We start from the raw sequence: 23532 nt of genomic DNA, 5'->3' as shown, positions 1-23532 counted from the left end.
GTATCATTTATCCGCAATTGTTAGCATGGAGAATAGGGCGAGGTAAAAATATTTGTCCATCGTTCATTGTTGTAGTATTTTTTCGTTGTCTGGCTATCTGCTTTTGTTAGCGTGTTTATTACTCATTAATTATTTCACTGGTAGAAATGATAATATTCTTGGCTTTCGATATCATCAACGTATTTCCGTTCTTCAATGTGCCTACGAGATTAAAGAGTACAAGATGAAATTTTTATGAATTTCTCACACCATTATAATGAGAAAAGGATGTTGAAGCAATCCGGACAGATACACTCAGAGAAAATTGTGGTTGTCGTTACCATAAAAAATAGTGTGCTCAGGGGACAATACGAATTTATAGTTAACAGAACTTGTTGCATTATGTTGTTCCGAACTACGAGCTTATCGTTACATCTGACAAAAGTTGTATGGTTAACGGTACAATAATGAAGACCTGACCATGTTTAAACATTAGTGCGATAAACGTGATAGACTTATCGTTACTCGATTTATAATTTGGAAATTCAATACAGAAATTGTAGATTGCAGTTTGTTAACTTTTACTATACGAGTTGAGTAGCTTCGTCGTAAATGTGTAGTAAAACTGGAATGAAAAAAAATAGATGAGGAACTCGTAGATAATTCATCTCAATGATTTTTCGTGAGCGCAGACACCATTTTGACAACTTCCAAGTACCGTAAATGAAATTTCCAAATATACCTGATACATTTACCGCACAATGAAGTAAATTCAAAATACCCTTTTGCGTGTTTCCAACAAAGTTAAGCAAAATGACAAAATTGTAACGCACATTTATTGAGAATGCTTGGTAATTCACTTTATAATACGAAATTTGTAATTCAACTACACTTTTGTGTTGTAAATGTGTCGTAGATTTTCAAATATTTTCAACAGTTTGTGTTTAGTTGTTGAAACTATGTTCGTAGGATCTTGTCTGAATAATTACCGTATTAGCGTTAACCGTATTTAAGTCGAGTCAAACTATGTACGGTGCATTCAACTCTGACAAAAGTTGCAGGAATCATCTCGGGTGGTCTAAATACTTATCCGTAACTAGTTTATTATAAATTAGTTAATTGAACCGTACTCTATACTATCGAAGACTACAGACCAGAGCTCACCGCACTATACGAATATAATTCTGATGAACATCCGTGTATGGTGAACATTATAACAAAAAATATAGTTAATTGTACGATTATTATACTCCCTTTGACGTTCTTGGATCAACTAGAAGTGTGTGGTAAAATTAACATTGTGTTTATAGTGCGCCAAACGATAATTTAAGTAAATTCTACTATAAAAATTATCTTCCCGACTATAACATTTTAACTGTACAGATTTTTAACTGCACGCGCAAATTTTTATCTCAGTGTTATCGAGGAAAGAAAAAATACCAACAAGAGATAAAAACTGCGTCCGTCCGGGCGGTGAATTGCGAAATTGAACGTAATGAAAAAACTTTAATGTAAAATGACAATACTCAAAGCCGAAAATATGCGTAAATATTTAATAACTTTTACCTATATTTGTGCAGAGCGTGTGACGGCTCGCAAGTCATTGCTTTTTTTACTCTGTCATTTTCAGTTATTCTGTATTCAATAAATAATGTCCCAGACTGGCGAACGAATCGTATATTTTTACATTTCCTACTCGACTATTTGCAGCGTTTACGTACTTATTGTACTCCAAATTGGTGTATACGAAAATAATAAGCTGTAACCGGCGTTCAAATATGAAAACGACCGGTTTCAAACTGGCCTCGGATGCGTTATCGATGACCCACAAAACCGCTGCCTACTAATTTTTATCAGAAGTGGAATATTTTTACATTTTTTTCCGTCATATCGAATCGCCATTTTGGATTTCGGAAACTGACTACAGAATCGTAGAAAACCATCCAACAAACCGACGAGTATGAATTTTCATGAAAACTCAGTTGCTAATTTTTTTTTTCAGCTTACCGAATGCGCCAGATTTGAATTTCGCAAATCTCACCTTATATAAAAAACTTTGCGGTATGAATTTTCATTCAAACCCATTCATCCATTCTCAAGATATCATCATTTTTATCTGATCTTTCGGAATTTCGTTGTTTAAACAATTGAAAAAGCAGCGAACCGATCAAAGCCAAAATCTAATCAGTTCTAAGTTTGGATAAGCCGCGTCGATCGAGACAAAAATCATTGAAATCCGGCAACTCGTTCAACTCAACTTTTCATTTTCGGGATGATTACAATAACTTTCTTATTTCTCTTGGGACGAAAAAACGGTAGGTTAAAAAAAAAATGCAGTACCTAATTCATTAGAGTAATTAATACTCCGCTAGCTTAGAGGGCTCGAAAATGCTTCAAACTCGGTTGGAAAAAGAACTCTGTTTTAATTGATGACAACTGGCGGAAAACGAATCGTAGAAATAGGTGACCAGAAAAATCAGAGCCCGTGTTTTCAGGGGGGATTCAAATATATCCCGGAGCTCTCATGAGGCTGAAGTTAGTAAAGTTATTGCGATGATTAACGTTTCGGGCAAACCGTTATTTCGCAATTTTAGTAATGATTAAAATTTACTACAACACAACGAGGAGAAACGGATTCGTATTTTGAAAACTTGCCTAATTCAACGTCACTGTAAATTTGAAAGATAGTGATTTTTCGTTACATAAACGTGACTAGAAGTTCAGCCTCGTGAACTTTCGGCGACAGCACCGCATCCATTCCTGATATCTGTGCACTCCCTCCCACTTCCGTCGGAATCGGTCGAACACGTGAGATAAATAGAATCGTCAACTTGTCCGGGAGTCACTCCGTTGGAATCGTCGCTCCTCCAAGCTTCACTTCGACATTTTCCCCCCCGACGAAATATATAACGTAAACGTTCTCCTGCAACCGATACTTCGAGGGATGATTTCTGAGCATCGACGAGATTAAACTGGTCCTGAGCTTCAGCTTCGCTTCATTAAAACTTGCAAGTTCCTGTGACCCGCACAAAGAAGATCACCAAGATCCATGTTCTCCGTTGGTGCGGTACGTTGTTACGACTGTTTCTATAATTCGGCTTACTACATCAGATGACTTTGGAAACGATTCGAACATACTTTTCCTTACATACTTTTCGATACATACTTTTCATCAATATTAATATTGATGATGCATATCTGCATTTCAATATTAGACGGTCATTGACTGTCTTACGAGCTTCGCACCAAGAAGCGTAAGATTCCAAAATGTAAACACACTTACAGACATTCTTACAAGTTGTGCTCGAAGAGGAAGAACACTTTCTATATTCACACATACTTTTCCACGATTCGAAATGACGTTTCGACTGCGGCAGAGCAGAAGTGTCAACTAGGTCTTTTCGCGGTTGTATTTAAAAGTGACGGGGCTTATTCGTCGTATTTCGAAACCACGCGCGGATTGAAATGTGATGAAGAGTAATGATCGACTAACGAGGGCTCGTTTGGAAAACAAGTCGATTAATCGATTCACAGTTTTGATCGTTGTTTCGTTCCCGAAAACAAAACTGCCGTACATTCAATATGCGTGTAACGAATCACGAGTTCCGGTGTGCGATGCAGCTTATTCGGGCCAATCTAAACTTCCGGGCGTCGGTGCCCCGATCACGGTTTCGTCTGCATGGTGAAAAAACCGTCGTCGCGTCTCACGCTCGGTGTATAATTGATCGTATCGACGTATCGAAAGACTTGATTCGTGCCAGGGTCGAAAAGAAAATTGAACTCAGCTAAAATCAAGAAGAGTTCGGGCAGGAAATCGTATTCCGACGGTGACAGAATCCGCTTCTGGTTCTCCGGCAAAGCGCGTCGAACTAGTTTCAATTATAACGGCTGGCTCGATGCGGACTTCGATCAAAACCGCAGAGATCCGCCGATGATCGCTGACGTTGAGCCCTTATATGCGCTTCCTTGATGAAGTAGTAAGCCAATTTCGTTCTACACGGGAAAAGTACGGTGTGTTATTTTTATAGAAAAATACCGCAACCCGCCCGATCTTCGTGTCTGACCGTTAATTGCGTATTTTCGGATTTCACGTACGCTAAATTTACGACCCACGTTGTACCTTCGAACCTGATTAGATCCCGTGCAAATTACCCAATTAGCACTAACAAGGAAAGGACTCAGCGGGCATTTCCTCGGTGTAATTAACCAGCATTAATCCCATTTTCTATCGCGTGGTTTTAAATTGCAAACGCAACCACTGCTCGTGGGTTGTTAATTATGTTACCATTGTTGGGTTTGCATATCTTTGGCCTTGGAATACTACGTGACTGAAATCCGACAGAGTGCAGGTGATAAGGTTTGAAATAATCCGAGACCAAACGACCTTTTGCCGTTACGACTATGCAATATATGGTCCCAAGATTTCAGATCCACAATTGAGGGGCGGGGATGAAATTCCGAATTTGAAAAGTGCCGAAAGCACCGAATTCCGAGTTTTTGGTGGCGAAACATCAAAGTTTCGAAGGGTCCGAAACCCGACGCTCAAAGTTCCGAAAGGGCAAAATACCCGAAGGGCATAACTCTGACAACTCAAAGTTCCGGAAGTGCGAAGAGAAGAAAATTTGAAAATCTGAAACATCGAAATTTCGAATGATCGAAGATTTTCAGTTCTGTGAATTTCTAGCTTGGTGAAATTTCACCATTTTCATCTTTCTTTGTTTTGGATTTTCGATATTTTTACGTTAGGAATCCTGGTCATTCTGGTTTTCAGTTTTTCTGATTTTTTTTACATCCACTTGTTGAGTAAACTACGCTGTACGAGCATATTTTAACTTTCGGAATTTTGCTCAATCAAAACTTTATTTTTCGGCGTTTTGCTCTATCATGCCTTGAATTTTCGCAATCTTGCGAAATACGGAATTAAGCGCTTTCGGAACTTTTCAAATTCGGAACTTCAACCCCGCCCTACAATTGATTTTAACCTCGAAAATAATCTATCGCATAAAAATCGTTACCCAAAATTCGACACATACCTATACAGTGAAAATAATTGCGTACCGTTTCAAGATTTGATTATGAATATAAACTGCTTTTATGAGTGCTATTACAGATGTAAGTAAACAACTGTAAAAGACCGATACTCACGCGGGAAAAAAATTATAGCTCGGAAAAAATGAACACGAATAATATTGAAACAGAGAATTGTTGCCTCAACGTTATTGGGCAAATACGAGACGTGATGACAAAACGTTTGCACAAATGTCTGAGCCTTAACTGCAACGGTGTATATCACAATAAAATAATAACATACAGCCACCCAGAATTATTTCAGGTAAACGTAACACAGGTTTTCTGTTTGCTAATTGGCCTAATAATGCTGTCAATACAAAAAGAACTAAAAAACAATACATTCAATTTCGCATAATGCAAAATTCACGAGACTTCCGCGCATCGCACGTGAAATAAAAATTTCCTTCGGTAATTTATTTTCGCATGCGTTTCACTGTCCTTAAATTATATTCGTGGACAAGGGTATAGGATGTACAGTAGGGTGGTCCTCATTCAGAATGTTGACGAATTTATTCCGGATCACCCCACCGAATCAACTATAAATAATTGAAAAACGATTCACAATTTTTTTCTGATTTTTATATCAACCGTAACCCGTGCCTGTAAGAGGAAGGATTTCCCAATTTAAAATACACGTGTTTCGGACACGTTCTTGGTATATATTTTACTGTAAGAGTAATAATGTTCGAAAAAATCCATGAATGTGAGGTTCTAGTGAGCATGATTACTACTATCTGAGAAAAAATTCACATCATCATACCAGGTAATATAGACAATTGCATTTCTTATAAATAAAGAGAAAAATTCAAATTTCTAGGGTGTGCGACTCGTCGAGATTGGTTGGTATGATGATGTGAATTTTTTCTCAGACAGTAGTACTAATACTCATTAAATCTTCGCAATTACAGATTGATTCGAACATCGTCACTCTTACGATAAAATATATGCTGAGAATGTATCTGAAACAAGTGTATTTTAAACGGTGATATCCATCCATTTACAGGCACGGGTTAGAATTGATATAAAAATCTGAAAGAATTGGGAAATTGCTTTTGAATTATTTATAGTTGATTTGGGGGGTGGTCTGAAAAAAAATCATCAACACCCTAAGTAAGGATCACCCTAATGTACAGGATAACTCTGTTAAACCAGTCCGATTGTGGGATCCGATGACAGGCAACGCCATCTGGTGTAAGCATCTAAGCGTAATCAATCTCATTGTCTGAAAAGTTCACTTACAATTAGCTCCCGAGTAAAGTTGAAACTAGTTGATGTACAAAGTTGAATTGAATGAGAATCCGTACGATTATAAGTTTACCGAGTTCCTGTCAGGCGGAGTTGAAATACGCAGAGGCGTAAAAATTACGCAGCCAGGCAGGCGCGCGCTTCGTACGTATGTATAATTCGGTATCTTTATCGAGGTTGCACGATAACGGACAACCTGTACAAGCAAATGAGTGAGCAAACACAAGTAAAATAACGCGTAACCTAACGAGCGAGCCTGAAGAACCTGATGGAGAAATAATATACAACATCCCATTGTAACCAAGTTTATTATAAACATACGTGGATAAGACAATATATCAACGGAATCCCTGGACAAATGCGAGGATCTCGTTAAAAGCAGCGATATGAGTGTTCTTGACAACGAAATCGACCAGAGCGAGGTAGAAATCTCACTATCAACTTCTGACATACCTATTTCAGGAGGCATATTAATACGAGTAGAGAAATGAAAAATGGGTGACATTATTGTCACTAACAATGCTTCCTATCAATTGATTCTAGTAGGGAAAGAATACGTAAATGAAGCTCGATCCCTGCACACTTTTCTGAACAAAACAAACCTCAATCGAATTAAATAATTGACTACAGAGATATAAATTCTCATAATTCAATCACAGTTTCAATCGTCTTGTGAGACGATGAAAATATCTTATCAGAAACGTATTTTATTTTTTATTACTTTCCGGACGTAAAAACGTCTATAATAAAATACTGCGAACGATGTGTGACTTTTTCACGTCTCTCGAACGTAAATGTTACTCTGCATCAGTGGAAAATCTGTCGCGCCATGCGATTTGAAAAAAAGGAAAAAGATCTATTAAATTGATTGAAAAATTCTGTCAATATCCTGACCGCAGAATGGCGCTGGGGCCCTGCTGCCGACCCTGATGACACTCTTAGGGACGTTTCTTGTCTCGGCGAACCGTACGCCGAACACGGCGACGTATCCCTCGCTAATCGGAAACGGGAATGCGACGCTTCCAGGACTTCTGTATCCCCGAGAGAGCGAGTCTCGACAGGTAAAGAAATTCATAACGGACGGTAAATGCTTGGAATAAATGTCGAGTTGAAAGTACCATTATTGTTTGCTTCTGTTTTTCTTTTTCTCTCCTTTTTGCATTCCAGGTTGTATCGCTGAACGGGATGTGGGATTTCCTAGTTTCGCCTCCCGCCGACCCGGAGGTGGGGTACAGGGAGGGCTGGTACGAGAAGGACCTGAACAAGGTAGGTTGACGAGGTTGCAGAACCGCGCTGTCCCCATAAAACGAAGTCTTCGTTGGGACTTTTCAATTCTCCGGTACGATAAACTCGTGGCAAAAGTTAGAAAGGAACCTGAAGCTGCAATTTCGCGGCTCGTTTGCGGCTCAAAAGCTCACCCTAGCTCCACGTAACCGCGTCATTTTCCTCGCTTCTTTTTCCGGCGATTCCCTACAGCGATAAGTGCGAGTGAGTGAATCGATGGTCTCAAGTCCGGCGATGATTCGTCCTTCTAAACAAAGACCGACAGTAGCGTTTTTCATTCAAATTACAATGATGTATTTCAAATCTGTACATCGATCAAACTAATTGACTTAATACTCTAATAACGACAAGGTCTCGAAGAGAGCAGATGAAACTTGGTAGACTGTCCAAAGGATCAAATGGTGAAGTTGGGGCTAACAATACATGTCCCACTGATTCGTGTTCCATTATCAGAACTCGGTATAGGCAAAGACTCTTTTAGTTTTCGATCAAGTTCGATCGATCGAAACTTCAGATACAAGGAATTGCTCTGTCTGAAGGTCGGCAAGCCGATGAAGATGCCGGTTCCGTCGTCCTACAACGATGTGACTACCTCGAGTGCGCTGAGGGACCACGTCGGCGTCGTCTGGTACCAGAGAACCTTCTACACGCCCTCATCCTGGGCCGAGATGCGCACCTTCGTATGGTTCGGTTCAGTGAACTACATCGCACACGTGGTAAAGATCCCGTGTTTCCCTGTACATGGAGCAAAGGGTATATACTAAATATTCACATATGGTGTAACTGTAAAAGATATATTTGTAGTCGCAGTTATCAGGATTAGTCTTATACTGTGACATCGTATGCACAACATAGTTGCGGTAAATATTCTATTTGAGAATCGGAATAGTCGTGATACTGTAACGACAAATGCATCTGTTATGAACACCATACGCGAATTCTCAGTATAGGTACCCATTTCTGCCTGATCCTTTCATTCTGCAACTTTTCATCCGGATCACTCGATCGTTCACAGTGGATAAACGGGAAACTCGTCGCGAGTCACGAGCTGGGACACCTCCCGTTCGAAGGTGATATTGGGGGGGTGCTGAACCCCACCGGGAAGAACTACATCACTGTCGCCATCGACAACAGGCTCCTTATAAATACCGTACCGCAGGGTAGGATAAACAAAATAAACACGGACGAGGGAGAGGTCTTCCAGCAGACCTACACCTTTGACTTCTTCCACTACTCGGGGATACACAGGTTGTTCCCTAAAACGCCTCACAACCAGATATTCCATTCAGACTGATGTTATAGAATCACGACATGCCTGAATTCGCTGACCGATTTTCAGATCGGTGTTTCTCTACACAAAGCCGAGGGTCCACGTCTCGGACATCTCCGTGAAAACAAGTATCGACGGAAACGATGGTACGGTGGAGTACGTGGTGGAAGCTCGCGGTCTGGACCAAGGCGAGATTCCGAATTTCACGGTGAGCTTGATAGACGCGGACGGTCTTGTAGTCGCAAAAGAATCGGGCAAGGTGATATCGGGGAGGCTCAAGGTACCTTCCGCGAATCTTTGGTGGGGCAGGGATATGGGATACGAGCCTGGGTACCTCTATACGCTAGAGGTGCGGGTCTCGGTGACGAATACATCCGGGCAGGATGTCTACCGGCTTCCAGTCGGCATCAGGACCGTAACCTGGACCAACACCAGCCTCCTTCTGAACGGCAAACCCGTCTACTTCCGCGGTTTCGGTCGCCACGAAGACTCCTTCATCAGGGGACGCGCTCTTGACCTTCCAACCATGACCAGAGACTACGAACTCCTCAAGTGGGTCGGCGCAAACGGATACAGAACGAGCCACTACCCTTACAGCGAGGAAGTTCTCGACGAGGCAGACAGGTGAGGGTATAAAGTGCAATTATCTGTTTGATGTTCGCTGGTTTCGGATTACAGTTCAGTTGGACTCGTAATTTGACATTACGTTTTCAACATTTCAGGCAGGGCTTCCTCATAATCGACGAATGTCCCGCGGTGAATACTGAAAACTTTTCTACGCCGCTGCTAGAACTCCACAAACGATCGCTGTCGGAACTCATTAGACGGGACAAAAACCGCCCCTCGGTTGTCATGTGGTCCATTGCGAACGAGCCGTTCTCCCAGTACGATGCCGCCTCGGATTACTTCCGCCAAATAGCCGAGCATACGAGATCTCTAGATCTCACAAGACCCATCACACTCGCTATAGCACAGAGTGTCCAGGTATCGAATGTGTTCAGTGTTTATTATAAGTCATCCGACGAATCTGCAACATAGCCGTAATTATATTTCATCGGAAAATTTAATCAAACTCATCTTGTCTTTATCATTTTCTGCTACGCAGGCAGACAAGTCGGCTCCGTATTTAGACATAATAAGTTTCAACCGGTACAATGCATGGTACAGTAATCCGGGAAGATTGGACGTGATAGACATTTTGGTCGAAGCTGAGGCCACTGCGTGGAACGAGAAATACAACAAGCCTGTCATGATGACTGAATACGGAGCAGACACGATGCCCGGTCTTCATGAGGTTCGTATTTTATACCAGCGAGAAACTTTCTCACATTGATAAATTTTTTGTTAATAAAACGAATGTCTCAAATTTAGTTACCTGCGTACGTATGGAGCGAAGATTATCAGACGGAGTTAATGTCGAGGCACTTTAAGGCGTTCGATCGTCTGAGAAAGAAGGGATTCTTTATCGGGGAGTTCATATGGAATTTTGCTGATTTCAGAACGGCACAGTGTAAGATTGAAATTTTTATGAGGTCAATTCAACGGAGGGATTCAAACGAATCGTAATAATAATTCTCTTTAACAGCCTTCACCAGAGTCGGTGGAAACAAAAAGGGAATATTTACAAGAGACAGGCAACCGAAAGAAGTTGCGCATCTCGTACGCAAGAGGTATTTTTCTCTGGCTGCTGAACAATACAATGTGTTGATTCCAAAGGACTTGGCATTATACGTATCTTCAACATATGCAGGGCGGTCAGAACTTTAGAAAGGTCCTTATGACGGAATAAGAGAGTACGAATTTTTACAGAGTAAAAAAACAGATAGCTATGAGTGGTAATTCATCTCGATGATGAAGGGAAAGAATATACAAACTGAACTAATACAAACGTTAGGTGCAACGAAGAAGCGAATTCACAAACGAAATAAAACTAGATGAAAGTCGATTTGATACATCAGGCACACCTAACGTGATTATAGCGGATTAAGGAATATTGTACACTCTGCCAAACCCACTATTTTTAGTCAAAATAAGTATCGTAGATGTAAAGGAAAGAAGAAGTTTGTAAGAAAAATTTTCAATTTTTATTCTAATGATAATACATGTACTTTTGTTCAATACCTTCTTTTACCCTCTAGACCCAGAAACTTCAAAAACTGAGATTTCAGAAACCTTAAATTCGTCAGTATGAATGTTCTTACACAAAGAAATGTATCGCCTCTGTTACCGTCCAAACGAGAACACAAACTAATCGTGTGTGAAACACGGTATCTGACAATATCTATTCAGAGCCTTCAATTTTTCAAGTTTGATGACACACCGTTTCAATGGATCAATTTGCACCTAGCCTTTTGACAATGATCCATTTCTTCTTTATCGATTTGTGAACTTGTCGTCGTAAGCATAAATATTCAAACAATCGTTTATAGCCAAGCAAACAGTACAGATTCAAATGACCAGTTATTAGTTCATTATAACGCGATCAGGCGGTTCATTGGAAGAGAGAAAAGGAGAGGAATCGATAATCCCTCAGTAAAGGTATCTAAGAATTAGGGAACGGAACCTCGTCCTGCGGCTCTACAACGCGAAGACAGGCATCTGCAAGTTCGACGAATATCGGTTCTGTCATAGCCTGAGCCACAGCTTCTGTAGGATCGTCAGCATCTAGAATCCCCTTCATGATTGCGCGTACGTGAGGATTGTTAAGACAGTTTTTTAGCTCTGTACATTGACGCAATGCTGCCAGTTTCTCTACGGAAACTGTGTCTTCCGTGGGAAACCTGTAGAGGGGTTCGATTCTTTCTGCTTTAATTTCATCAGGCTCGGGAATCTGCGAGGTGCAAGGCACAGATTTATGCACCTTGAAGCAGTCGGCCGAGCAGCTGAAAAGACAGGAGTGAATTTTTAGCAAAGAACTTTGAGTATAATACAAATTCGGAGAGCCAGAAGTGCGTTGTGCTACCGCAGAAAACGAAAATTCAAATCAAAGCCCAACCCACGTGGCGTGATAACAGAACATAACCTGTATCTGGACCAACTTAAAGGAACTGTATCTTACTATCGTATTCTGCACGTTGGGCACTTGTAAGGGGCGATTTCTTTGCCGCAAAGCTCACACATGGTCATTTTGTGACGAATCAAATTTTATTGCCACTTCTATTCGAGTATTTCAAGCAGTTTACACGCTGAACGCGCTTTCCACGCACTTTCACTTCGATTGGATGCAAAACAAACGTGAAGCTGCGTGAAGCGTTCCGCGAATCATGTAAGGGGCCATACTTAAATTACGTAACAAACGTAAGGGAGGGGGGGGGTCAGACTCGATTGTTACACTTTGTTACGATACGGGGGAGGGGGTCTTTTGATGCTTGTACATAATTTTTTGAATTGAATGTAAAATTTTTTGATAATTAATAAAAAAATTCAAACTGAATTCCCGCGCCAGATTCTGTTATAGCCAAACCTTTAACATTTTGAAACTAGCGCGCTGCGGTAGCTCTTGGCATTAGATCACTCAACTTACAGTAATTAAAACACTTAATAATTAATTAATAATTAATAAATAAAAGAATAATGAAAAATACAAATGATTTTAATAAAATTTTATGCTATTTCGTTATTTGATTCCGAAAAATTACGTACAATTTGGGAGGGGGGGGGGGGGGTTGACATTTTGTTATGATCTGATACACAGGGGGGGTAGGGGTTGAAAAGTTCTTCAAATTCCGTTACGTAATTTAAGTACGGCCCCTAACTCACATAGAACACAGAACGTGGAGAAACCATACTCCTATTTTACGTGTCCTTCGTTTGGAAGCGCTGTTGGACACGAAATTGGATTCTGGAACTAATTTTCGACGCAACTGGATGGTGAGCAGATATCGGTTACCGAGTCGCACTCTGCCTTACCATAGTTAAATATCACTACATTCTGTAGTAGCGAAATGAAACAAATCACAAACATTAACAAATGATGTCGTTGCACTGCGAAATATTCACTTCAAGGCCACAATTAAGAATTGAAGTCTGAATTAAAAATTACCTGTACTGAAAATTATCGGTTTGAATGATTTCAGACTCTGACTCGATTGGTTATTGCACGTTCGATCGCCATCATCGAGAAATATATTGTTATAATGACAATGTGATTACTCGTATCATAACTAACAATTTTGATATTGTCTCCGATTATTTACCTTCTTCATTAACATAATTATTCGAAAAAATTGTTACGGCAAACTTCGTGCGCTGAGTTGCCTGTGGCAAAAGAGGAAAATTTCGTGGTATGAAAGTCTACACGCTGTAGAAGCCGTGGGATCAAACTTCACATAATATTACTAATTGTTTTTTTTTTCAAATTAGAATGTGAAAAATGTTCGGAACGACGTGCGGGAAAATCGCCTCTATAAAAATCTTCACGTCCGATTACACGCGAAGTCACGGGCAAACATCGCAGTGTCTTGATAAAAGAATTGTATCTGAGGCTTACCGATCCTTCGATGCTTCCAGATTATGCAGAATCAGTCGAATCAGCTCTCTTGGTCAACCGCAAGACACAGTCTCTATCGGCGATGATCCTCGACGTCGTAGAGCCACTACTTTCCAACACCCGAGCACGCACATGCCTGTTATAAATTAGAAATAACGATTATATCGTATCGAAAGGTTTACATTTGTTGTTTCTAGGCACAATTTGCACGCAATTCGTACCAGACACAACCTCACACGCATTCTGTAGAAAACAATGGTCAACGCGACTATGTACAGATAATTTAACATTGAGTGGGCATCGTGCGATGTATACATACGTTAAATTAGACCTGCGTATCTCGTTACGTCGATCTATCACTTCTTATACCCGAAATAATCACAACGAAATGAAAATGGAACATTCTAAAACGAACAGTACACTCAACGCATGATTTTCTTACGAATATACCGAAAATATATAGGAATTTAGTCTCTCCTGGAGTCGCGTTAGTACGTAACGGTCAAATCACGATCGTCATTTGTTCAGTGTTGAAAAAAACGGTCGCAAGCATACCGCGTGAAAACGAACCTTTGAATGACTTTGAACTGTTTATTTAACGATCACTTACCGAAGTCGAATCCACGGATCAAGTTTTTTACGAAAAACCATTAGTTGATGGACGAATTCGCACAATTACGGGATACGCGATGCGACCCAAGCTTATTCGAACTCCTCGGCGTCCCAGAACTCCGTGACTACCCTGAACGTAGCGCCGGAGCAACGACGCCTGCGCGGCAAAATTAAAAGATGACAACTAACGCCCTCTTACCAGGCTATGGGAACTAATTTTTGATGACGAAGGCATGTCGGTAACGTATCCACAAGTCTCGTAGGATTATCCACGTTCAGTCATTGGAATTTTGATCAGAGTGACACAGATTGGTTGCCGCCGATATTTGTGTCCTGTCGAAAATTAGTTCTAAAAATCTATTTCTTTTACAAAGTACACGAATTCCCGCAAGACATGAAAAATTGAAAATTGGACTTTTTTTTCACAGATTGCCGCCAAAAAGTATAGCAGAGCACGACATTAAAGATAGAACGACGAGCTACGGCATTACAGTGGGATATTATTTACACTCGTTATTCGTGAGAAAACTTGGACGCATCGATTAGCGTTCGATTGAAAAAGTCAAGATGGTGAGTGCAATAGTGTGCAAATTTGAACGATTGTATTCTAACTCGTATGTAAAACGGTGTCAAGATACGCGGCAAGATTTCCAACCGATTTAACTCTGAATTGCCAATCTGATCTTTGCTACGTCTTTTTTCCACCAGCAAATGCGACATCGTTGAAGGATTTTCGTACATACAGGTAATGATTAACAAGGAAGGCGAAAGAATTTGTCAATGGTAAATAAGTAATACTTAAAGAATCAATCCAATACATAAATTAGTTGATTAACTTTCTTGCTCTCAGAGCTAACTTTTGCGAATTATAAACTGCTGCATTATGCATGGCTCCACATTCTCGACGCATAGTGTCGTTCTTCAAATCTGATATACCGTCTCTGTTGTATTCTGTGAATATAACGTGATATTCAAGGTTTCCTGACGTACACAGTGTTCACACTTTTCTCCTGACTACTTTATTCCCCTTTCCAGAGCCTCAAAATAAGCCGTACTCGAGCTGTTCGCCGACGCTGAGTGACGAGACGAATCTGACGTTCTCCGCTATGTCGTAACAGAGTTTAGCAACCCCGGTAAGTTCGCCGTCGATCAGAGGGGTGAAGTTGTAAAGAAGGGCGAGGAACTCGTCGTAGGTTATCCACCCATCGCCGTCGGCATCGGCGTGTTCGAACTTCTGCTTCCTGACGTTAGCTGCGGTCGAATCGCCGAGACTCTCCAAAACCGCGCAGCTGAAATTAACGGTTTGAATTTATTCTGTTGAAAGGACGCCGCAGAATCCTTATGGAAATTGGCTCCCGGTCCAATTTGCTGGATTTTCAGTATGTTACAGTGCGGATCCTCCCGATCAAAAGTTCTCATGGACACAAGTTCCAACAATCATCAGTTTCCGAGATATAAGCTTCGGAAGGAGGGCGAATGGATTTTTTAATACCTATGGATTACTCGATTTTTACGAATTACAAAGCTCAAGGGGGTCTTCAAATCAAATACATCACTCAAAAACTGCACACCATAGACGCGTGAAAAACAGGACAAGTGGATTATTGCAAGGGTCGCAGGGTCTCGTTCTTCGCGCGAAATTTGATGTTGCGCCTCGTTCCGGTAAACCAGCGAGTTCGTGGATGGAATCAATTACAGCTTCCTGCCTATCTTTGAGAATCAAGGGTGCAGTTTTTCGAGTGATTTGTTTGATTTAAAGTCCCCTCGAAGCTCTATAATTCGTGAAAATCGCAAAATCCATAGATGTCAAAAAATCTGTACTTCTTCCTTCCGATGCCTGTATCTCGGAAAATACTGATATTTGATACTTGTGTCCATGAGAACTTTTGATCAGGAAGATATGTACTATAGCATACCTACTGAAAATCCAGCCAATTTGCCCGGGAGCCAATTTCCATAAGGATTCTGCGGGGTCCTTTCTCTCGGTCTTTGCAAAAAAACAAAAAATCTGATTCCCAACTATTTCCAGGATGACTCACAAATCTGGGTGCGACAGCATGCCGGTCTTTTGAGCGTCGAAGAGGAGGAAGAGACTGTGAAGGTTGGAGATCGTCATTTCGTTCCACCCAGGAAACTTCTTGAGCACCTTTTGCACCGACCACCGACTGTTCTTTTCGTGCATTTGCCTGGCATGCCTCCGCTGAGATAGAAGTCGTTCGTAAAACGTTGCAACCAATTTATCGTACCTGCAGCGAGATGCAGGATGGCGAGGAAGCTGAATGAGACAAGAGATCGGAAATCGAGTGGCATCGGATCGGGTTTAAATTACTCGGACGGTGGTTCCTTGGGAAGATTCTCACTCCCCGGTATCCGTTCGCCGGTCGAGGTGAAGTCCTCCTGTCGATGAAAGCATATCGGTTTCCTCTTGATCGGGTAGTCGAAAAGGCGATTGATGATCGCGCTCAATTTGCTTCCCATTTCTCTGATAATTCCCGACTCTCGGCGTCTGCAGGTTATTAAGCCCGACGATCTGGTCAGTCGCCGAGTGTCGCTAGATCCGCTTCGAGCAAAAATGCTTCTCTTTTTTCCCCCTCGTCACTTGTTATCGGACCGATATAAATACACTTATACGTGTGCATAGATACACATACCGTGTCGCTAATTCGCCAGCCGGTTCGTTCGTACCGCGCATTAGCGTCCGGTTTTTCGTACTTTCAGAGGCCGCGCGCGTGTCGATGAGAGAATGACGTAAGGCAGGTGGCATGAATGAGCTGTCGTCGACGAGGCCCGCATTCCGTTCGCCGCCCCCCGCGGCCCAACTTTCTGCACCGTGGAATTCGACTCTCGATCCGGACAATGAGCGCAGCCTCTCGATTCGCGAGTCTTTGCAGCCTAGCTCCGTGAGGCTCGTCTAATCGGCCATGCACACCTTGGTTTCCGATCCTTCCTCGCCCTCGTAATTCTCTACCTGCATCAGGGTCAGGAAGAACATTTCTTATACAGTCGAGCCAATCGCTCGCGTTTATTTACACTTGCGGCTTCCAGGTTTCTTGCTCGCCTTTTACTTCTGCTGCACGCACGCACACCTTCAGAACCGGAAGCGGGACGGTTAACAGTAAAGCCCATGCGTATATATACCTATAACGAAATTCCTCCTACCAATCGTTAAAAACGAGCTCACGGCGGTTCCTTGCCCGTCTCACATCCACGGGGACTACTCGATGTCCTATTTTTACCGTCATCTTCTTATTCGATGTTATACGGTTTTATGCATCCTCTATTTCACGTCACGAATATTCATGTTCAGCAAACCGTATCAATTTTTATTTCTCCCTTGTCGTGTTGAGGTACGAATAAATTAGACTTAAATTCTTCACAGCTCTGAACACGATGCGATTAGAGGAATGCGGCAATACCTTTCAAATGTCAGTTTTTTACTCACGTTGTTATTAAACAAATACTTGTTGATAAAAAAGTTTAGACGTTCAGATGGTAACGAACTTATAGAATACACACGGACGATGAATGTTATACATTTGTAACACGCGGTATGTATGCACAATCGTGTACTTTTTCGCCAACTTTACCAAGACACCCATGCCTGCTTCACTCAGCTACTTTTATATTCGAGTCGTGGACTGCTGCGGTACCTGTTGCGGAATCCTCGCAATATAAGATAACATCCGGTTTTGTAGTGAAATCGATACTCGTTTCACATTGAAAATCACGTAAACTTCACAGGCCGAATCTTCGATCTTTAGAATCTCAACGAAGGAGAAATGACGTCTGAATTAGTTTTGCCATCATTTTACTCAACGGCATGTAGAACCGGTCAAATCGTAAGGGCTGTAAGGGATTTTACGACCAAAATAAAACTGCAAGCGCGTAAACGGCCGCCACGTTGATTTTGTATCGCGGGCGATCAAAATCGTCACAGTCTTTTTTGAAGCTCTTTATGAGCGACACTTATATCGCTAGAACTGTTAAGGAAATGTTGCCAGCTGCTTCCCTATTAACCCTTTGAGGGGCACATTTTTGTACTGAACAAATTTAGAAAATCATAGATAATCGGTAAATTTACGGGATTGCTGATTACGATTCTGAAGTCAGAATCACGAAATTCAAAATGGCATGAATTTTCCGAAATTTCCAAAATATTTTTTGAAAAAACTAGCGTAAGGAAAATTCTGAAAATAATACATATTACAAAACTGTGTATGAAAAATACGTTACGAAAAATCCGAGTTATTTAGAGGAAAAACGAGTTTATTCAGGCTCGTTTTTTATAACAAACATATAAATAAATAAACTGTTGCAATTTTTGCATGAAACTTTAATGACCTAGGTAGCCAATAGTCTACAAAGTGCTTATGTGCGTATAAAAAGTGCAAAACTATATAAAAAATATAAAAGGAAAAAAAAAATAAAACTAAACAGGTGAGACGTATACGTACCATTGCCTCTCAAAGGGTTAAACCGAACAACCGTGGCGGTCCGAACATCTAGTTATTTCTCACAGTTTGTCATCGCTACGGTCGATCAGAGTGTTCGAAACGCTGATCAATGTACGACGTTGGTATTCGCTGCACACATATAAATGCAGCATGTAGGTGTCCTTGTACCGTAACTTATATCGTACTACACGTGTAACGACGAGCGAGACGCCGAGGAATGCGCTCTCCGGGTCGAGGTATCTGTTAACCCTGCAGCGACGTTCGAATCACGACACGTCGCGAAGATCGAATAGCTAAAAGGACGAAGGGCGACACTCCGCAATCCAATGTGTACAGAGCTTCGGCTTTCCCTCCCTTTTTCAACGACTTTCACACTTTTAATAATTCCGAATTCGACCAACTTTCGCCAGCTCCATAAGCAATTAGATTGTTTCACCGTTTCGGTGATTTTCATTGGCGGGTCAAAGTCAGCAGCGATCGTTGGAATTCCATGAGAAATCGAAGCCATCGATCAGTACCTACAGGGCTTGAAGAAAAATACAAATTATCTGTACTCATATTCGGGCACAACGTTGAAACGATATGAAAATCCTCGACTGATTCGGGCTTCTTGAAATCGTGTTAAGACCTGGAGGCGATTAGGCCCAACGACGTTGAATTTTTTCATCAAGATCGAAGTGCCTAGATAGATAGATAGCCTCTCTCTACGACGCACCGAATTCCGGAACGAACGGAGAGTGTGACATCACTGAAAAAGTACGAAGCGACCTGCAGCCAGCGATCTTAAATAATCCTGTCACGATCCGAGGATTTGAACAACAACTCGGTGAAACCCAAGATGGAAAGGAGGAGATATTTTCCATGCCGATCTCTTCGATATACCGGATCCACCGAAGCTGCTGAGGCTGCGTGACCGACGTAATCGACATTCGTGCGTACGTGTATAAGTGGCAGAGATTCGTGTTAACGTAGACGAATCCCAACACATAAATGTTCGCCCGCCTCTCTACAGGCATCGTGTTCTACGACACACGCAGGCGGCTGCCGTTTAATTGTTTGCCTTATAGTTTAGAAGGGAATAGCCTGTTGTCGGCGGGCGCCATGACGTGTTCGTGTAATAATATAATCGGTGACGGTCCCCGGTTGCGTAAAACACCGCGAATTTTCCGTACGTCGTACGAAATTCAAAACGCTTCCAAACTACGGCCGAGACGATGCCGGATGCATAGATCGTACCAACCACGCAGGTGTGAATTGTTGTAACATCTCGTTTTTCCCCGTCGCGACAAAGACGCGGCTTTCAGCTCTCACCGGCATCGCCTTCGCCTTGGCTAATGCTAACGCCAAGGTCATTGAATCCGACCACCGCCAGTTCCGGCTCCGTTTCTGGGCCAGGTTAACAACGATCCGGAACCGCGTCTCTTTCATTCAGACCAGTCGATTCGTTTCTAGCCTCCCGATCCACTATGTAGACCAGTCCAATCACCACGCGCCTTTACCGTCAACCTTTTCACCTTGGCAAGGACGTCGCCTCTGCCTCCCTACTCCTTTATCACTCCCTCTCTTATTCCTCTCTCCGGAAAGTGTCAATCCGATCGGGTCCTCGATCTTTCAGCTACACGCTTCAGCGTTATGCCAATCCTTGCACGGATAGCTCACGATGGGTGTCACCGCGGCTGTATTTCGGGGATATCTTGGAATTGAAAACTCAACTACCGTTTCACGAGATCGGCGAGCGTGGTGGACCGGTGTGGACACTTTAAACTTGACAATTATTTACCCATCGCATAGAACCGTGTTGCAGCACCGCTATATTTAGCCGATCGCCAAAGAGACGTCCACATCTAACAATAAGGTGGCAACAGGAGGATTTTAATCGATCTACCGAAACGCGATGTCCAATTTTTCCGTATAGATCGGTGATTCCGCGGACGTCTATAAGTTGTAATATAAGATCGTGGAGACATATATAAATACGTATACAGTAGAACCTCTTTTATACGAAGTAATACGGTGAGAGCATATCTCGAGGGTAATACGGAAAACATACGATCCAAACCATCACGATGTTCTCTAATTGACTCCAGAATCGAAACTGTCATGTTTACGTCTCGCAACGTGTTTGAAAAATCGTAAAAAACTTTTACAAGTTTATGCATGTTCGAACAAAGTAACGACACAAAAATATTTTATACACATACGTTTAAGGTATTGCGGATTATTCCGTTTCGTCCAAGGTTCTCCGTATTATTCGAAGATACAGCACGATCAATGCAAAGTGCTCGGATTAGATGGGCGTCTGGAATAATGCGGAATCGAAGGTCGGATAAGCGAGGTTCTACTGTAACATCTTGATTTTCGTGATTGAGGATATATCGTTCAATGTCCGCAGCATTCCTTCTCGATTTCTGGTCCTATCTCGTGAGCACACACACACGACTTTATACCCTCAGCCTTGAGCTGCGTCTGTGCGTGCACATCCGCCGTTCGTTATATCATCCACACGAAATCTCGGAAATTTGTTTTCACCGTGTAACGACGAAAACAACATCGGAGAACTCTGCGCTTTACCTAACAGAGGTTTGAAAAAAAAAAAAGTGACGGAATCTTTACAGAAAAATACCAAGACCGTCTCCGATTGAGTTACTCGTTAAGGCATGAGAAGTAACAATGCGCACTGTGTATTATAGACGAAAATCAATTACCGATTGAACATTTTATACGCGCGCACGGTTAGAAAAAAAATGTCCCAACAGGTGGACTAAAATTTTTCGGTTCGTTTAATAATTTTTTAATCAATTACCCAAGTGAAGGAAATAAAATTAAAAATTACAAAATCGATGTTCATATTGTGACGATTTAACTGTTCGTTTTACAAACATCTGTGTCTTACTCACTAACAGAAATCTAAGAAATAACAGAAATATAAGGTGAACGTTCATGGTCGTAAGAATGAAAAGAGGCTTGACGATACTCGTTATTTATCATCGTGCAATGTTATACGTGTACTTGTGACGTTAGCTTCGCTTTCTTCTGCGGTGAATTGCAGGAACAGGATAAGAATAACCACTCGGCTGAAAGTTACCGACGCATCGATTAATCGAGTTGAAAAAACTAATCAAACACGACTCGATTCAATCGGCGATATATTAATCGATTAATCGATCGTGTTTTAAATTTTGTAAACGAGTGCATTTGAAAACAAGTTTCGAAAATTTCGGTACGTAATCTTAGTAGTGGAAAAGTTTTTTTGATAATGATCTATAATTTGATTGAAAATGTTTATCAATTTTAGGCAAAAATATTTATTTATTATTCACTAATTATATTAGATAACAATCGAAACGTCGATCACATAAAATAGCATTGCTTTTTGTACGAAATTCCAAAACGGCTTGTCCAATGAATCCAAGAATCCAACCGTCCTATCCGTACAGTCCCCGGGAGTAAAAACAAAAACCGATTGTTATGTAAAATAATCGAGTTGGTCGATCGATCGGATTTAAAAAATAATCGATTATTTTTGTCCGTCCGTAGAACAGGAACAGGATCACGAATCCTAATCGAGGATAAGCAGTTTCCGATAACCGCACCTGCAATGCCATAGAGCGAAATAAGGATCTAAACAAAAATCGCGTAAAATAGAAAAAATCGACAAATCGCATTCCAAGTACGAATGTATCCCTGCTCGTATAATCTTTCGCATTGCCCCTCTCGCAGTTGTCTCAAGGTCCGGAAGTGCAGAAGACGTCGATCCTTACGGTATAAACGGCGCCTTGAACGACCTTGAATAAAACCTAATAAAAATGGCGGTGCTCTTTTCGAGTACATAGATCAACATCGGGGTCTCTTCCGCGCGGCGTGATTTCTGCAACGGGCCGACGAACGGGGGCCGCGTGACGTCATCGGTGCCGCGGTGACGTCAATCGGCGGTACCGGAGAGACGGACGGCGATAGTTGGGGATTATAGTTTTGCCTACCGGCAGTTAGTCCAGGACCGTCTTCGAGAGACCTCGCCGGCACAATCCTGACAAACGGCGAGACAGAAGTGCGGTTTTATCTTCCGTGTAACGCGGGTTTTTCGACACCGCGCCTGACGACGGTGACCCGCTTTTTCCGGTTCCGGTCTACCGCGCGCGATCTTGTTTCAACAATTTTCACACTTCAAACACGCTCTAAACTACCCCGGATCCGTTACCACCGCTAGATTCTTACAAACTCTCCTGCCGCTCTCCCTCGAGTCAGTGTTTATTTATTTTTATGCATATAAAAGTTTCGTGAGATGCAAAGTATCCACCGGGTGTCGATAACGAATCGAAGCAAGAACGACGTCGCGTTCTTTATCCTTGAATTGACGTATTGCACTCGTCTTAACGATTAAGAAAGATGAGAAACGAAAAAAAAGAAAAAAAACAACAACAGTAATAATAATAATAATAATAATAATAATAATAATAATAATAACAACAACGGGATATTAATCAGTGCCCCCTTTAACGCAGTGCGTGAAACCGCGTTTCAACGAACCGTCGAGGAGGTGAGAATTTAAACACCGCATGGGCGAAAAGTTCGGCGCAATTTCACGACGACTCGGAGCGAGGATATAAGAAAAATTAAAGACAAACAAAGGAGACGAAAAAGGAGAAATAAAAATTTTTTAAAATAAATAAAAAAAAAAAAAACGCACACACACACGCACACACACACAAATAAAAGTAACAATAAGAATAAAAAAAGAGTCCGCGAAAGAAGAAAAGGAAGAAGCGTGTCGCGGGTTTATCATCATCGTGTCGCGATTAAAAATGGCGCGTTACGTCACTTAATTCGGTCCCGCTCGTCGTCTGTGAGCTGCAGCACGCATACATATTATTATAAAATGCCGGAGAGTACCGCGATGCCAATTAGCGACCGCCTAACAATATTTTATCTTTTCGTCACGGTTCAAGAAAGTGTGCGTGCTAGTGTGAAAAAAAAATTCCCCAACTATGACATTATCGTTATACAAAGTATAATAATAACGCGCGGTTGAAGAACTCGGGCATCGATGTGTATATATATATGTGTGTGTGTGTGTGTGTGTGTGTGTGTGTGTGTGTGTGTGTGTTTAATAAAATAACGTACCTACAAAC

The 23532-nt window shown here is 41.6% G+C and overlaps 3 protein-coding genes across 4 annotated transcripts; 1 reads left to right on the top strand and 2 right to left on the bottom strand.

The window, feature by feature from the left end:
• The first annotated feature begins 2823 nt into the window (after positions 1-2823).
• On the top strand, positions 2824-10966 carry LOC124304468 (beta-glucuronidase). 2 transcript variants are annotated; one of them, XM_046762743.1, is made up of 10 exons: positions 2824-3046; positions 7194-7355; positions 7462-7560; positions 8118-8294; positions 8594-8826; positions 8918-9472; positions 9571-9832; positions 9954-10142; positions 10220-10358; positions 10434-10966. In XM_046762743.1, the coding sequence occupies exons 1-10, from the start codon at positions 3029-3031 to the stop codon at positions 10613-10615; spliced, it is 2016 nt and encodes a 671-aa protein (XP_046618699.1). In that variant the 5' UTR covers positions 2824-3028; the 3' UTR covers positions 10616-10966. The 2 variants fall into 2 exon arrangements, with proteins under 2 accessions (XP_046618699.1, XP_046618698.1); XM_046762742.1 differs by lacking the exon at positions 2824-3046 and adding an exon at positions 6466-6716.
• On the bottom strand, positions 10537-12111 carry LOC124304472 (zinc finger HIT domain-containing protein 3). The gene is made up of 2 exons (XM_046762749.1): positions 11907-12111; positions 10537-11730 (listed from the first exon to the last, which is right to left on the bottom strand). Exons 1-2 carry the CDS (start codon positions 11972-11974, stop codon positions 11391-11393), a joined length of 408 nt encoding a protein of 135 aa, XP_046618705.1. The 5' UTR covers positions 11975-12111; the 3' UTR covers positions 10537-11390.
• A 2674-nt stretch (positions 12112-14785) lies between these two features.
• On the bottom strand, positions 14786-17532 carry LOC124304441 (uncharacterized). The gene is made up of 3 exons (XM_046762686.1): positions 16279-17532; positions 15989-16195; positions 14786-15238 (listed from the first exon to the last, which is right to left on the bottom strand). The coding sequence occupies exons 1-3, from the start codon at positions 16425-16427 to the stop codon at positions 14989-14991; spliced, it is 606 nt and encodes a 201-aa protein (XP_046618642.1). The 5' UTR covers positions 16428-17532; the 3' UTR covers positions 14786-14988.
• Between the last annotated feature and the right edge of the window lie 6000 nt (positions 17533-23532).

The sequence above is a fragment of the Neodiprion virginianus genome, chromosome 5 (assembly GCF_021901495.1).
Source record: "Neodiprion virginianus isolate iyNeoVirg1 chromosome 5, iyNeoVirg1.1, whole genome shotgun sequence".
Taxonomy (NCBI): domain Eukaryota; kingdom Metazoa; phylum Arthropoda; class Insecta; order Hymenoptera; family Diprionidae; genus Neodiprion; species Neodiprion virginianus.
Note: the sequence above shows the minus strand (reverse complement) of the source record. Positions and strands in the feature narration are given on the sequence as shown.